At 38.3% G+C, this 13,834-nt stretch overlaps 1 protein-coding gene across 8 annotated transcripts in view; it reads left to right on the forward strand.

Moving 5' to 3' along the window:
- The window catches only part of VPS13B (vacuolar protein sorting 13 homolog B), a 948,921-nt gene that overhangs the window by 531,474 nt on the left and 403,613 nt on the right, over positions 1-13,834 (forward strand). For all 8 annotated transcript variants that reach the window (XR_004644784.1, XM_034763372.1, XM_034763367.1 and 5 more), the window contains exons 23-24: positions 2,183-2,417; positions 13,284-13,504. Coding sequence is in view for 7 of the 8 variants with exons in the window: in XM_034763372.1 (XP_034619263.1) it covers positions 2,183-2,417; positions 13,284-13,504 (456 nt within the window). In the remaining variant the exon portion in view is untranslated. The remainder of the gene's footprint in view (positions 1-2,182; positions 2,418-13,283; positions 13,505-13,834) is intronic.

The following is a 13,834-nucleotide window of genomic DNA, read 5'->3' on the forward strand; positions in this document are numbered from 1 at the left end:
TTATTTATTTATGCATGCTTTTTCAGTTAAATTGGCTTGAATTTATCTAGAAATATATTATTACACATTTTGGACCAGATTCTACCACCCATTAGTCTATGAGCAGTCCCACTGAAATCAATGCACCAACTCACATTAACTCAAGGTACTACTGAACATGAAGAGTGGTCTAATTGAGGCCTAAGTGAGTGATAGCTCCTTCTAGATAATATAAGGAGTGCTAGAATTGTGATTACACTTCAATGTTCTTAATATGGTAAAATCAAATTAAACAGAGGAAAATGACCTGAGAATCTTGTATTCAATTCAATTTTGCAGATAAAGTGTAAAAATCTTAGCATTTCCTGGTTCTGTACACTTCTAAAGTGAACTTTGTTAAACATCTATTGTAGACCCTTGCAGTGAGTAAACTGATAGAACATTGTATCTCTAAGTTTGTGGAATTTGTGGGTTATTATTACCACATGCCTTGTATATTCTGGCAACATTTGATGTTAATCATCATGGAGATATATATTGGGTGATTTGTTATAAATTGCTTACTCAGAAATGCATTGATAAAACAAAAGCTACTCTGATCATAACTGCATTGCCTTTGTCATCTGTTTATCACTGCCCCACAGTGGTCTGAACTGCAATTTATTGCTAATAGACCAGAAAATGCTCTTATATGTCACCATAAAAATCTTTGAAAATTGACAGAATGATTAATTTTTACAGAGTTTTTGAAAATCAAGATGTATTACATTTGTAACAATACACAATTGCTTCTTGTCTGGTATAAATAAAGTACATTCTAAACCTTGGATCAATAAATTACTTATCAAAGATGTAATTAACTTCATTTTACAGCTCAAATAACTCTAAAACTAGAAACAGACACAGACTTCATGTAATGTATTTATTTTTGCGAAATTCTACTTATATTTTTTGACAGTGAATTCTTGTCACTTTATCTCTGTTCACCAGGCTGGCAAATTATTTATGGTATTGAGGGATTCCAATCCCGTTACACATCATTATTGCTCTTGTGGGGAAATGTTAGCCTTCAGGGGAGGTTATCATACACTAGGTCTTCATTATCATTTGTAAGATATAGTTCCTTTAATTATATAAATTTATAGTATCTTGAAGCATTTATTGGACACTGCTACAAAAGCAGCAAACAAAAGTACTTTATCATGTCTTCAAATAACATCTTGCATCCAAAATATTGTGAAGAAACTGATTGAATCATAGTTTGTATTTGCTTAACAAAGCATTCAAGTGTGTAGGCTGTTATGGTTATTTGATATCCAGGTGCAGAATATTACTTGCAAGAGCCAAGTAAGACTAACAGTCTTTAGCATACATTACCTCGGAATTAAGAAGTCATGATGAGTTCAGTCCTTGGTTTGGGCTTACTTAGCCTTGCTAGAAGTCTCTAAGGATATGGCAGAATTATCAAAACTGTTGCATAGCAGTCTAAGTAACTGTGCACTCGTGGAAACAGAAGTTTCATATGAAATCACATGTACTTGTTCTAATCTGAAAGGTGACAAAAGGAGACAAACCTGTTAGTTTCTAAACTTTATTAACGTTTTTCATTACGATATATATCTTGGTACTAATGAACATGTCGATATTTGGCTGAGGCTTTTATTTATGTTAGATTGACTGATTGAGCTTGACCTTTTTATGCACTTTAGTCACTAAGTAAGGGGAGAATTCTCACTGAAATAAATCTTTTTTAGAAAGTAACAGCATATAAAATGCTAGTCAGCTCTAGAACCTTAGCTAGTGATAACAAAAGCTAATGAACTGCAAAAGGAGGAGGATTTTGTCACCTTTTCTGCCGGCACATTTTCTAACTCCATTATGTTTCCTGAAACAGCTGTGGAAAGGCAGATGTATGGTCAGCTTATGTGGCTACACCCTTCTGATCAAATTTATAGACCAAAATGGCACCTTTTCAGGCGTTATTTTCTATATATGTAATTTATGAAAGTGTAAGCATCTGCCATTTTCTGTTGTCCTTTCTTTTAATTCTGTTTAAGAATTTAGACAGGTTTTTAATCAACTGTGATATCTGTGATTCTGTGATATAGTCTTTGATTCTGTATTATAAATGAATAAATATGTTGGGAGAATGTTGAGATCTATTTCTGAGAATCCTGTCTTGGATTTGTTTTTGTTTTTCCAGCTTGAAGTGCAGTCCTGTTGCGTGTTCTTTCCAAATGACAGCCTGCCTTCCCCAAGTACAATCGTGTCTGGTGACATTCCTGGAACTGTCCGAAGTTGGTACCATGGACAGGCTGGTATGCCTGGTACACTAGTTCTTTGCTTGCCGCAGATAAAGATTATGAGTGCTGGACACAAATATATGGAACCGCTGCAAGAAATCCCCTTTGTTATGCTAAGATCCATTCTTGAAGAAGGTACAGTATGAGAAATTTGGAAAGTTTTCCTGTTGTTATTTCAATGTATAATTCTGTTGTATGATCATTGTTTTATATTGCCAACATTTTTATATAAATCAGTCTTCTTACTAAAAGATTTCATATCCAAAATATGTGAGCTAAGTGCCACAGATAAATTTGCCTTCTTTAACCATGCTATACAACCATAGCAAAAATTTAAACTTTCTGGAAGTTTCCATGTGCATTTAATTCATTACTATAATCTTGAAACTATTAATTTTTTTAGAGAGGTTTTTCTGTTTTTGTGTATTTGCATTAACATGAGCAGAGAAAATGGAGAACTTGTTAAAAGGTTTTCATAGGAGAATTTTGTACATAATATTTTTCTCCTTTTTTGCACACAAAGCTTACTAATGAAACTTACCAAAGAATTATAAAGCACAGATTATGAAAAATGGAGTAAGAAGTATTTTCAAGTACTACATTTGCTCCTGAGTGTCTGCCAATTTTTGTGATTTTACAACTATATTTTCCTATATTTTTTATTGATTTTTCCCTCCTCTTTTGTTCTGTAACAACCCCAGTCTCTCCTCCTCCACGTGCACAACAGCAGAAACAGATTTTAGTGAATTTTTTAAACAATGAAACGCTCTTTAATGGTACTGTAAGTGCTGTCAAATGCACAAAGTAAACAAGAATAGAGAAATAAATGTTTCCTCTAATTTCTTTCAGGTAAAATAATCTTATTTGTTATACTAACAAGAAAAGGTAGATATGTTTAAACAGAAATGTGATTTTTGTTAAGTTGGTAGTGCCCTTTAAACCATTTATGAAAGTAGAACGTAGACCATACTTAAATTTTCTCAGACTCAGAAAGGAAGGAGCAGTCCGAGAAAGAGAGATGAATCCCCTTGGTTGGGATAAATCCTACTGTAAGGGATTTATTTGTGTGTGGCTTTGTGTTCTGGGAATAATGCCAAACAGAAGTTCTCACAATCTTGATATTTTTGATTCTCTAATGGAGCTGTTGCCTTCTCCCATGCCAAAACTCCCCCTTAAACAGACTAATAAAAAAATATTTTCAAAGCTTTTAAGTCACCTTCTTTATTTTCTCCATGCAGAGGTAAGTAATTTTTATAGACTTTTATTAGGGAGAGTCTAAATGACTATCTATATTTGAACAGGACTCCAGTGATGACATATCATTCTTAAAACATGTTACCTTCTCTGTGAAATCATATGCATGTAATCTTACTCTTCCTGAAAGCTATTTTGGAGCTGTTCATTCTTTCGTAAAGAAGATCCAAGCAAATGTCCAATTTCTTACAAGACGATGTAGTTACTCTGACTCCTATCTGCTCATTCACGTATTTTTCTTACTTCTTTAAAAGAAAAAATAGCACAGTCATCCTGTCATCTAGGAATATTGCAACTTTGTCAGGAAGGCTTATTGACCTCCAGATGTCAATATACAACAGAAATAGCTCTCACACTCAAATCTTTGTTTCCAGAGCTCTGACAAGAGGATTCCTCTGAGATAACTGTAAGCTGTAGGAATACTTTCGGTAATTACATTCAAAAGAGCGTATTAAGCATGGCACTATAATTCAGAATTACTGTAACTTGGATAATATTACCAAGTAGCTTGTGAAAAGGAGCTGGATTTACCCAGGCCATGTGTGTAATCATAGGTTCATCTTTGAGTGCTGGTCCCTGTGTGTATTCCACATGTGGACACGCATGTACCTAAGACCGGAAAATTTTTCAAGTAGTGTTCATAATTATTGAATTTAGACTGCCTTGAATCCATCCTCTGACCAGACAAGACTACCCTCTCAGGAACTACAGGTACCCAGTGCATAGGGATCTCCCCAACCAGCCTTTGAACCAACATATTGGCCCTCTTTGGGTTTTGGGATCCCTATGCACAGCACCCTGGATCTGTGCAAGAGTCTGATTGGCCCTCTTCCCCTAGGCAACAGCAACCAGCTATGCCAGAATATATGGAGGAGGAGGGCATCGAGCCAGATCCACTGGTACCAGCAGTACCGACAGGAGTCACCCCATCTTTGCCATCCCTGCATGATGACCACAAGCAATACTAAGAACTACTGCAGAGGATGGCAACTGAACTTCAGATCCCACTTAAGGAAGTTCATGTTGCAGCATATGCTCTTTGATATACTACAGCCCACTGGACCCAATTGGGTAGCTCTCCCAGTGAATGAGGCTATCATGGAACCATCCAGGGTGGTATGCAACACAGCTGCATGAAGCACTCCTACCACCAAATAAACTGAGAGATGATATTTTGTCCCTGCAAAAGGGGTAGAATTTTTGTTCATCCATGGAAAGATCCAGGCAACAGCACCCCAATACCACCTCTGCAGACCAGGGCACTAACTATCTTGACTTTCTGGGGAGGCAAGTGTTTACATCCGCTAGCCTCCAGTTTAGAATCGCTAACTATCAGAACCTGTTAGCAAAGCCTGGTTCTATGAATTACTGCAAGTTTTTGGAGTTTAAAAATAAACTTCCTCAGGACAGGGCCCACTTCCAAGACCTTGTTGATGAGGATAGATGCATGGCCAAAACTTCACTCCACTCCAAACCACAGTCTACATGGATGATATCACATCTAGCGCTATAGCAATGGAAATAGTGATGTGGCATAAATTGTGGCTCCACTCTTTGGGGTTCCCCAGAAAGGTCTACTACACCATTGAGGATTTGCCCTTGATTAAACTAATCTATTAAATGAAAATAAAGATCAGTCTTTGCACTCGTTAAGACGCCAGGACAACCCTCTGCTCCCTGAGTATTTATCCCCTGGCCCAAAGAGGAAACATCATAAACAGGTATATAAACCAAGGCCTCTTCCACAGCCTTTCTGCCACCAATGACTATACAAACCACCATGCAAGTGTAGAAGGTGGAAACTTTAGACATTTTATTTATTGATTTTTAGGCACATAAATGAAATAAGACTGCCTTCCAGTAGCTCTAGGTGCCTTTGATGTTATCTGTATATGCAATTATAGCCAATAATAGTAGACAATTACTGCTGAGCTTTTTTTGGCCAGGACAGGAGGGAGGATTCCAAAGTCAAGGCATCCATATAATGAACTGTCACCTTCTCAGCTGTGTGCATACTCAAAAGGAGGCTTAAAACGAGAAGCAGACACAGAATAATGTCTTTTATTTTCGGTGACTGGAGGACACACATGTGGAGGCCCAGTCTGTTATATTGAACCATAATCCAAGCATGGTTAGGCAATCCCAGTAGTGGGGCCACCTGTAGTAGTTGGCCCTCATCTATGAAATATGTTATGTCTCATTGTCCCAGGGTAGCTGGTCTCTGTGGATAGACTGAACCCAGCTCCCCTAGACTGGAGCAAGTGAGCCTAGTCCAGCAAATTAAAGAGGAACGGGCTACACCTGGGCCTATAAAGGGCTGCTAATAGGCAGCTGGAGGACGGAAGGACTGAGACAGGCTGAGCCCTTGGGAGGGAAAGCCACACTGGAGTGCAGCTAGTTCCTGTGGAGCAAGGACTCAGGAAGGGAGCAGAGCTGACTGAGGCTGGGAGGCTGCCAGGACCTGGAGTGCCAGAGACCCCAGGGTGGGGTGGCCATGAAGCCTGTCACCAAGGATTGAGTTAAGACTGTGTTCTGTTTGTTTGTTAACCTCTATTATGAAAATTAACCTCCTTGACTAAGACTGGGTGTGGCAGCGCATGCTTTGGAGCTGGGTAGCGATGGCTCTGGCGGCACTCAGGATGTAACAAAAGCACAGGTTTGCATACTGAATAGATCATCAACCGACTTTGGAAGTACTGGAAGATTAGTACCTTAAGTATAGTTGTATGAGTGAGCTGTAAGTATGTTGGCTATAAGATCTTACTGTCTAACAGGTACAAGTGTTTATATGCATAGTTCTAAATATAGCAATAACTCAATTAACGCTTATGGCAGAACTATAGTATATTGGTCCCTCTAAATAATTTGCTAATTTTGCCTTAGATAAACAAATATATTCACCTCAGCATTTGTTTAGTTGTGACCCTAAGAGCATCCCAGTACCAGACGGCAAGGGGTTCATTAGTATCATATAAGGAGTTTAAGCTTGCCTGATCAGTTCAGTATACCCTAACTCACTATGGTTATAATCAGTATCTAAAAGAGTGTCATGTAATATGTCATTGGAAAACTACAGTAAAAACTTTATCCAGCATGTTGGAGGAATGGGGGGTGCTGGTAAGTCAAAAATTCCAGATAACTAAGAGAGAGAGAATTTGGGTGCAGGAGCAGGCTCGGGGCTGGGCTCTGGGAGGGAGTTTGGGTGTGGGAGGGGGCTTGGGATTGGGGTGCGGAAGGGGCTTCGGGGTGCCGGATCAGGGCGACATTCACCTTGGGTGGCTCCCCGCAAATGGTGACGTGTCCGGAAAGGCACAGCCAGGCGGCTCTGCATACTGCCTCTGCCTGCAGGTGCCACCCCCACAGCTCCCATTGGCTGTGATCCCCTGCCAATGGGAGTTGTGGAGCCAGCGCTTGGGACAGGGTGGGGGCAGTGCACAGTGTGGCTGTTCCTCCTCCTAGGAGCATTGACTGCAGCCAGTAGGAGCTATGGGGGCAGTGCCTGCAGGTGGAGGCGGCGCACAGAGGTAAAGATACTTAGTTGAGGCAACTTGCAAGTTTTTAATGCTGACTACTGCCTGTGACATTTAAATATTGCAGGTCACTCATTTTTTACTAAGTGCCATTTTCTATAAACTAAATTAATAATTATAATACTTAGCTGAAAGATTACAGGTAATCATTTTAGAAAATTAGACCCTGAACTGCCATTTTACTAGCAGTCTTATTGTTGCATCAGAATGCTAGTGAGGGTTGCATTTAAATAACCTCCTGTCACATACAGAATTTTGGCTCTTGCTAGTATAGAATTTGATTCTGTAAGGTGCTGAGAACCCTGGCCAAGACCAGCAAAGGGCTTAAAAGTATGTGCTTAACTTTGTAGTCAATGAAACTACTCACTTGCTTAAAGTTAAATATGCTGAAGTGCTTTGCTGGATTGGACATCAGTGTGCAGCATCTTGCACGTCTCAGCACAGGATTCTAAGAACCACAAACAGTGATTGCTCAAATTAAAGAACCTTTAAAATGTGTCTTCTGTATTTGCACTGTACAACAGAACTTTCTGAGTCTCTTTATATTGCTACCTCTACCTCTGTCTTTTCCATCATAAAGTCTTGTCATCCCAGCTGCAATAAACAATTCTTACGTAAAACTAATGGACCAATCTGTGGCCAAACTCTTCACCACTCCAAACACAGCAATTTAATGTTCTCAGAACTGTCGCAACTGAAAGTGCATCAAAACCTGAAAATCTGGATAAAAGCAGAAATGCCTGGCTATATGGCCTTAAAACACTTAACTCCCTACGGTTTAAACTTGGGAGAGAATACAGTATGTCTATTTAATATTTGAAGTGACTGGAATTAAATATAGTGTTCCATGGAACAACTATTCAAAGTCTCTAATTGTAAACGACTTGTTTGTTGTTTAATATATTTTACTCCTTGACAAGGGAAAAGCCTAAGTATTTATAAAGTGCTTTCCTGGATTGTTGTTTCTCAAGGATTCTATCTCTCTACTGTAACTTTGTATGAATAATAATAAATATAAATGCTACTTTTCAACTCTGGAAAGCCTTTATTCAAAAACAAACATGGTGGTGGAGTGAAGAAGTACAAATGATAAAAGATAAAGTTTAAACTCTGGCAAAGGAATAGGAGCAAATGAAACCTGAAGGAATACAAGGATGTTAAGAAAATGTCCAGGAATATTTGTAAAAGCAGAAGTCTTCAAGCAACTATGCACAAGACTTAGAACAAAGGAAGGGGGAAAAGAAGTGTATAGGCTAGCAAAATCATGGGTCAGAATTACCAGAGATATAAAGGAAGTGAGGTTCATCAACAATGAAATTGGTATGGTGTTGACTGGTGATATCGCATAAAGGATCGATGGAAAAGGTACCTAAGAGAGCAATGCAACTTCAAAATGATGAACTTTGGTGTAGTATAGCCTATCATACCTGATGAAGTGGCAAACGCTGTAAAAGAGATGAAAAATAATAAGGCCTTAGGCCCAGATAGATTCCTATTGAGACATTGAAAAAGCTTGGAATAGAAGGCATCCATTTGCCGACATCTCTGTTCAATTTAATCATGAGGTGGGAAAGGATACCAAATGAGTGGAGGAAAAGTATCTTGGTGCTGATATACAAGGGAAAAAATGACAATGGCAACTGCACATATTAGAGAAGTATTAAGCTGATTAATCATATGATGAAATTGTGTGAGAGAGTCATCGATAAAAGATTAAGGGAAGTGAATATTAGACACCAGTATGATTTCATGCCAGGAAGGTCGACTATTTTTGCACTTAGGGAGCTAGTGGAAAAATATAGAGAGAAAAGGAAAAATATTCACATGGCATTCATGGATCTCAAAAAGGACTTTGGTTGAGTTCCAAGAGAATTCATCTGGTGGTGCATGAGGGAGTGTGGCTTGTTCAAGCCTGTATGTAGGTACAACATCAACAGTCAGAACTTATGGTGGTGAAATAGACATACTATCAGTAAAGGTGGGAGTGCATCAGGAATCAGCTCTAAGCCATTTCTTGTTTATTCTCATCCTGGATACCCTCAAGAAGAACATACAGAAGGAAGCATCTTGGTGCATGCTATTTGCAGATAATACCATTCTATGCAGTGAGGGAAAAGATTGTCTTAGAAGAGAATCTTGATAAATGGAGAGATATGGTATGTAATTTGAGTAATGTGCACACTGAAGAATTATCTTTGAAACTAGGTGAGCAAACAATACCAAAAATGCAAAGTTTCAATATCTGGGTTCCAAAATCTGGTGAAATAGAGGATAAAAATAGAGGTAGGATAATAAATACCTGGCTCTGATGGAGAGAGATAAGTGGAAAGTACCAGTAAGAATAAAAAGAAAAGTCTATAAAATGGTGTCCATCCATTTTTAATGGGTGGCGCTGGGTGTTGGGCAACAAAGAAAAAACATGAGCGAATGATCTCTTCCACAGAAATGTGAATGTTGAGATGGATGAGTGGTGTAAGCAAGACAGATTACATGAGGAATGTGTATATTAGAGACATGCTCAAAATAAAACCCAAACATAAAAGAGTAAGGGCGTACAGGCTCAGATATTTGTTCATGTAAAGTGCAGTCCTGACAACTACATGGGTAAGAGAATCCAACAGATCAGGATTGAAGGAAAAACACAGAGCAGCCAACTCAAGAAGTAGTGGTGGGATGTCCTAAAGGAAGACATGTTAGCATGTGGTATAATAGAGGATATGGCATTGAACATAGCAATTTCGAGGGAGAGGACTCAGAGCAGACCCCATTTGATGAGATTAATGCAAGGAAGAAGACTTTCTATCTGAGAATTAAGTGCACTTTAAATCATTAATAACTCATAAGTCCTCGTAGCACCTCTGTGAGGGTAAGTATTATCCCTTTCTTACAGATGGGGAAACAGGAAGAGTGCTTGAGAGACTTGTTGAAAATAACATAGAATGACTTTAGGAAAACGTGGAATAGAAACCAGATCGCCTGAATTCCAGTGCTGTAATCACAAGATTATTCTTCCTTTCCACTTACTTTTAATAAAAAAATAATTACACATCTGCTACAGGTTACAGGTAACTGCCATTACTGCAACAAGAACTTTTAAAAAAGGGAAACTAACAAATGCGAGGGCAAATGTATAACAAAAAATTATTAGTATTTTTACAATTTGATCAATATTTTACACAATGAGTAGGGGTAGATAAAATGCACAGTTACCTCTATTGCTAGGCAAAGAAACCAAAACTAGAACACCAGCAGCATGTTACAATGAACAGATAAACTCTAGAGAAGACCCTTTTTTATGATATTTAGTGAAACCAGCTTTTATTACACACACGAGAGAATTCTTGCCAGGGAGCCAGCATATAACGGATCAATGATTAATATTTAGGAGGGTACCCTGATGCCAAAGAGAAATTCTTTCCTTATCCTGAAAGTGGCATTTATAAACACAAGAAGTTGTTAAAACAGTTGAGTATAACTGTTACCATCTTTTGCATTAATTTTCAAGTCCATTAATAGTTCAAGTAACTGAGTTATAAATCATTTGAAAGAAGAAAAAGTAAGGATTTGTCAGACCTCAAGTTTGTGAGTAAAAGGGATTTTTAGCAACATTCTTGCCGTATTGATGAGCTGCAATGTTCATCTCTCATATTCTGGCTCAAAAAAGATCTAGGGTGAAATACTGGCCCCATTGAAGGGCTATGACTCATATGAAGGGTCGGTTGGAAGGTTGTAGAGATTTCTTCTGCTCCTATTGTAAACAGTGGTGCCTGGCTTCCCTTCATACGTATTAGTAAGTGGGTTTTGAAACAAATGTTTTTTGAATTACATTTCTTTTGAAGTGTAGACACTTTAAATAGTTTCTGAAGCTTCATACGTTCACCCAACAATGAATATTGGCCACCAAAGTTTAAAAAAAAAATAAAGCAAAATTAAAGCACTAGAAACAACTACAGAACAAAAATTTCTCTAACACTTGGACAGTTTAAAGTAGATATTATTAGTAGAAAAATTTTCAATATTGAATTACTATGGTGATCACTGAGAAAAGAAAAATCATGTATTTTAATTAATAAATAAGCCATTAGAATCTACTTCAAATTTTTGAACAGTTTTCCATCCTAAACAATCAATATTTTGTATTTCTTGAATGAATTAAATTTTTTGGAGAATTTTAAATACGTAATCGGAAGTCTTTCCAAAATATTTTAAAGCAAGTCTAGCTGAATTTTATATTGTACATAATTTGGAACCTTTCTTCAGTTTGTAAATAACTTTAGAATAAGTTCAAAGTTTTCAGTTCTTGTATGTTCTCATGCAGTGCTTTATGGCTATACTAGTGACCATAAATGAGTTATTGCTGGTGTCACCTCTGTAATCACCAATTAAACTCTTGCCAAAGTAGTATGGTGAAGACTTCTGGCTTCAGCTTTATTCTAACTTCATATATTTTTGTAAAGTATAATTTAAGTAGTTAACCATCAGTTAACTCAACACTTAATTTCTGGTATTGCTTAGCTGTATTGTTTGAAGCCCTACAGGAATCTCAGGACTGCAGATTATTTCCAAGCAGCAAATCCCCAGTGTAACTCTTCATTAATTAGTGAGTTGGACACACTAGTTAAGGTGCTTTATAACTGTGCACTAGAAAGGCCCAGTCCCATGTATTTAATTGCCATTACCTGCTATCATATGCTCACTTTGGGACATGAGACCAACTTGTGTCTCTTCTTACCACAAAGTCCACCTGCTCAAAGTTGTGACAAATAAAGTCTCATCATCAGCCCAGCCCTCTTAATTTGTTGTAGGAAAGAGAACTTCACCTCATGTGTCTCCTGCAAACTGAATAAGCCCTATTCAAATATAAGGATGTCACAGAGCTGGTTGAGCTTTCACTTGTTGGACACTCACCAGGCTGATTTGCTTAGATCCCAGCACTTGATATATGTTCTTCTGAACTCCCATGAGTGCCAGGTACTGTCTCTTTTTTTGGCCTCTAGGCGTGGACTCTAACTAGGATCCCATGCTTTCCTAGTCCCCAAGACCAATGCCGATCTCCCTGAGACTCCCCAATAGCATACACACACCATCCCCAGAACTCCACCCTCCTGGGTCCTCTGGTTTATAGTTTAATCCATGCAAAGTAGGCCACTGGTCTGGTATTAAATCCAGCAGTCCTGCTTTTCTAGGATTTCACCCCCACTCAGTACTCAGACAAAACGGAATGTGGTTTTGTCCAGCATTGAATGGGGGTTGCCATTTTGAGGAGCATACTGCTCTGCCCCCACCAGCATGACCTCGCATGCAACGTGATGCCAGTGCGGGCTGCGTGATGACCTTTTCAAAATGGCACCCGGATGTGGCAGGAAATCCAAGTTCACCCCGGCAGGGGAGGGGTTATGCTGGCAAGAGCAGGCACATACCGTTCCTGAAGGTACCGGAATGTCCAGTATTCTGGGAATATATGAGTGACCACCCTAATGCAAAATAAGAAACACTTGTACACCATTCCCTGCCTGAGTTTTCCTCACCACTTGTGAGTGTTCATTGGGGTTTGGTCAGTGTCCTTTAGGGTCCAAGGTCTCCTTTCCTGGATCTCAGTCCTCCAACTCACAATCTTAAATTTGTAAAATGATAATCCTCCATCATGACTCCTACTCACAGTAGTAGTTGTATGAAAAATTCATAGATTGTAGGATGTGTGTGTGTGTGACTAAAGTCTGATTTTGCTACCTATAAACAGAAGTCACTGGTCCTGCTTACAGAGCTGGATATTTTTCAAAGCGAGTAGGGTGACTGGTCTCTTAATCAAGGAAATTTCTTTGATACAAGGCAATACAAGACATTTACAGCAGACATATGCTCACTTAGTTTTAATGTATTCAGATGGATTTTTAAAAACACGGTGCTGAAAAACCAAGTAAATCAACAAGATATTGTCCTTTAATATTGTTCTGTCAGATTTATTTGCAGTGTGAAATAAAAATTCAAATCAGATTTATGTTTTTTATCTCTGGACACCGTATCAAAGGGTATTTTATTAGGATTTGGGACCCGGTCCAAGTGCCCATTGAAGATGTCCATTAACTTCAGTGTGTTTTGGATCAGGCCCATTCTGAATTTCATTTAGCATTTACTATTTGAATAATGTTGAGAAAAATCATCACTTAACATTTAGAGGCATGTAGTTATAAAACTATTTTTTCTCGTTAATCACCAGGTGATGCCTTCCCTTGGACAATCAGTCTGCATCATTTCAGTGTGTATACTCTTCTTGGACAACAAATGACACTTAATTTAGTGGAACCCATGGGCTGTACTTCTACTCTAGCTGTCACTTCACAAAAACTACTTGCCTCAGGGCCAGAATCCAGACACTCGTTTGTTGTTTGCCTCCATGTCGACCTCGAGTCACTTGAAATAAAATGCTCGAACCCCCAGGTTGGTATATTTAATTGATTTATTAAAGGAAATTAAAAATAACTTGAATTAAGTACAATTGTTCTGCATTTTGTTGAGGAGGTTCTCTTTTATTAAACATCTTTTTTTTTTTTTTAAACTGGGCCATCAAGATCAGGGTACTTAGATTAGGTTTGCTTTGAAGCTCTCTCAAGTTTTGTAATTTAAACTCTTCTCAAAATGTAATAGCTACAGCATAAATGCATCTTTTGGCTGATGGACTGAAATCAGTTGCAGATGTACTGAAGCACTGCTCAACTGTCATTGTGAAAAAAATTGTTGAAGTGGTCTAATGTAATTTTTGATCAAATT

Source organism: Trachemys scripta, chromosome 2 (genome assembly GCF_013100865.1).
Source record: "Trachemys scripta elegans isolate TJP31775 chromosome 2, CAS_Tse_1.0, whole genome shotgun sequence".
NCBI classification, from domain to species: Eukaryota; Metazoa; Chordata; order Testudines; family Emydidae; genus Trachemys; species Trachemys scripta.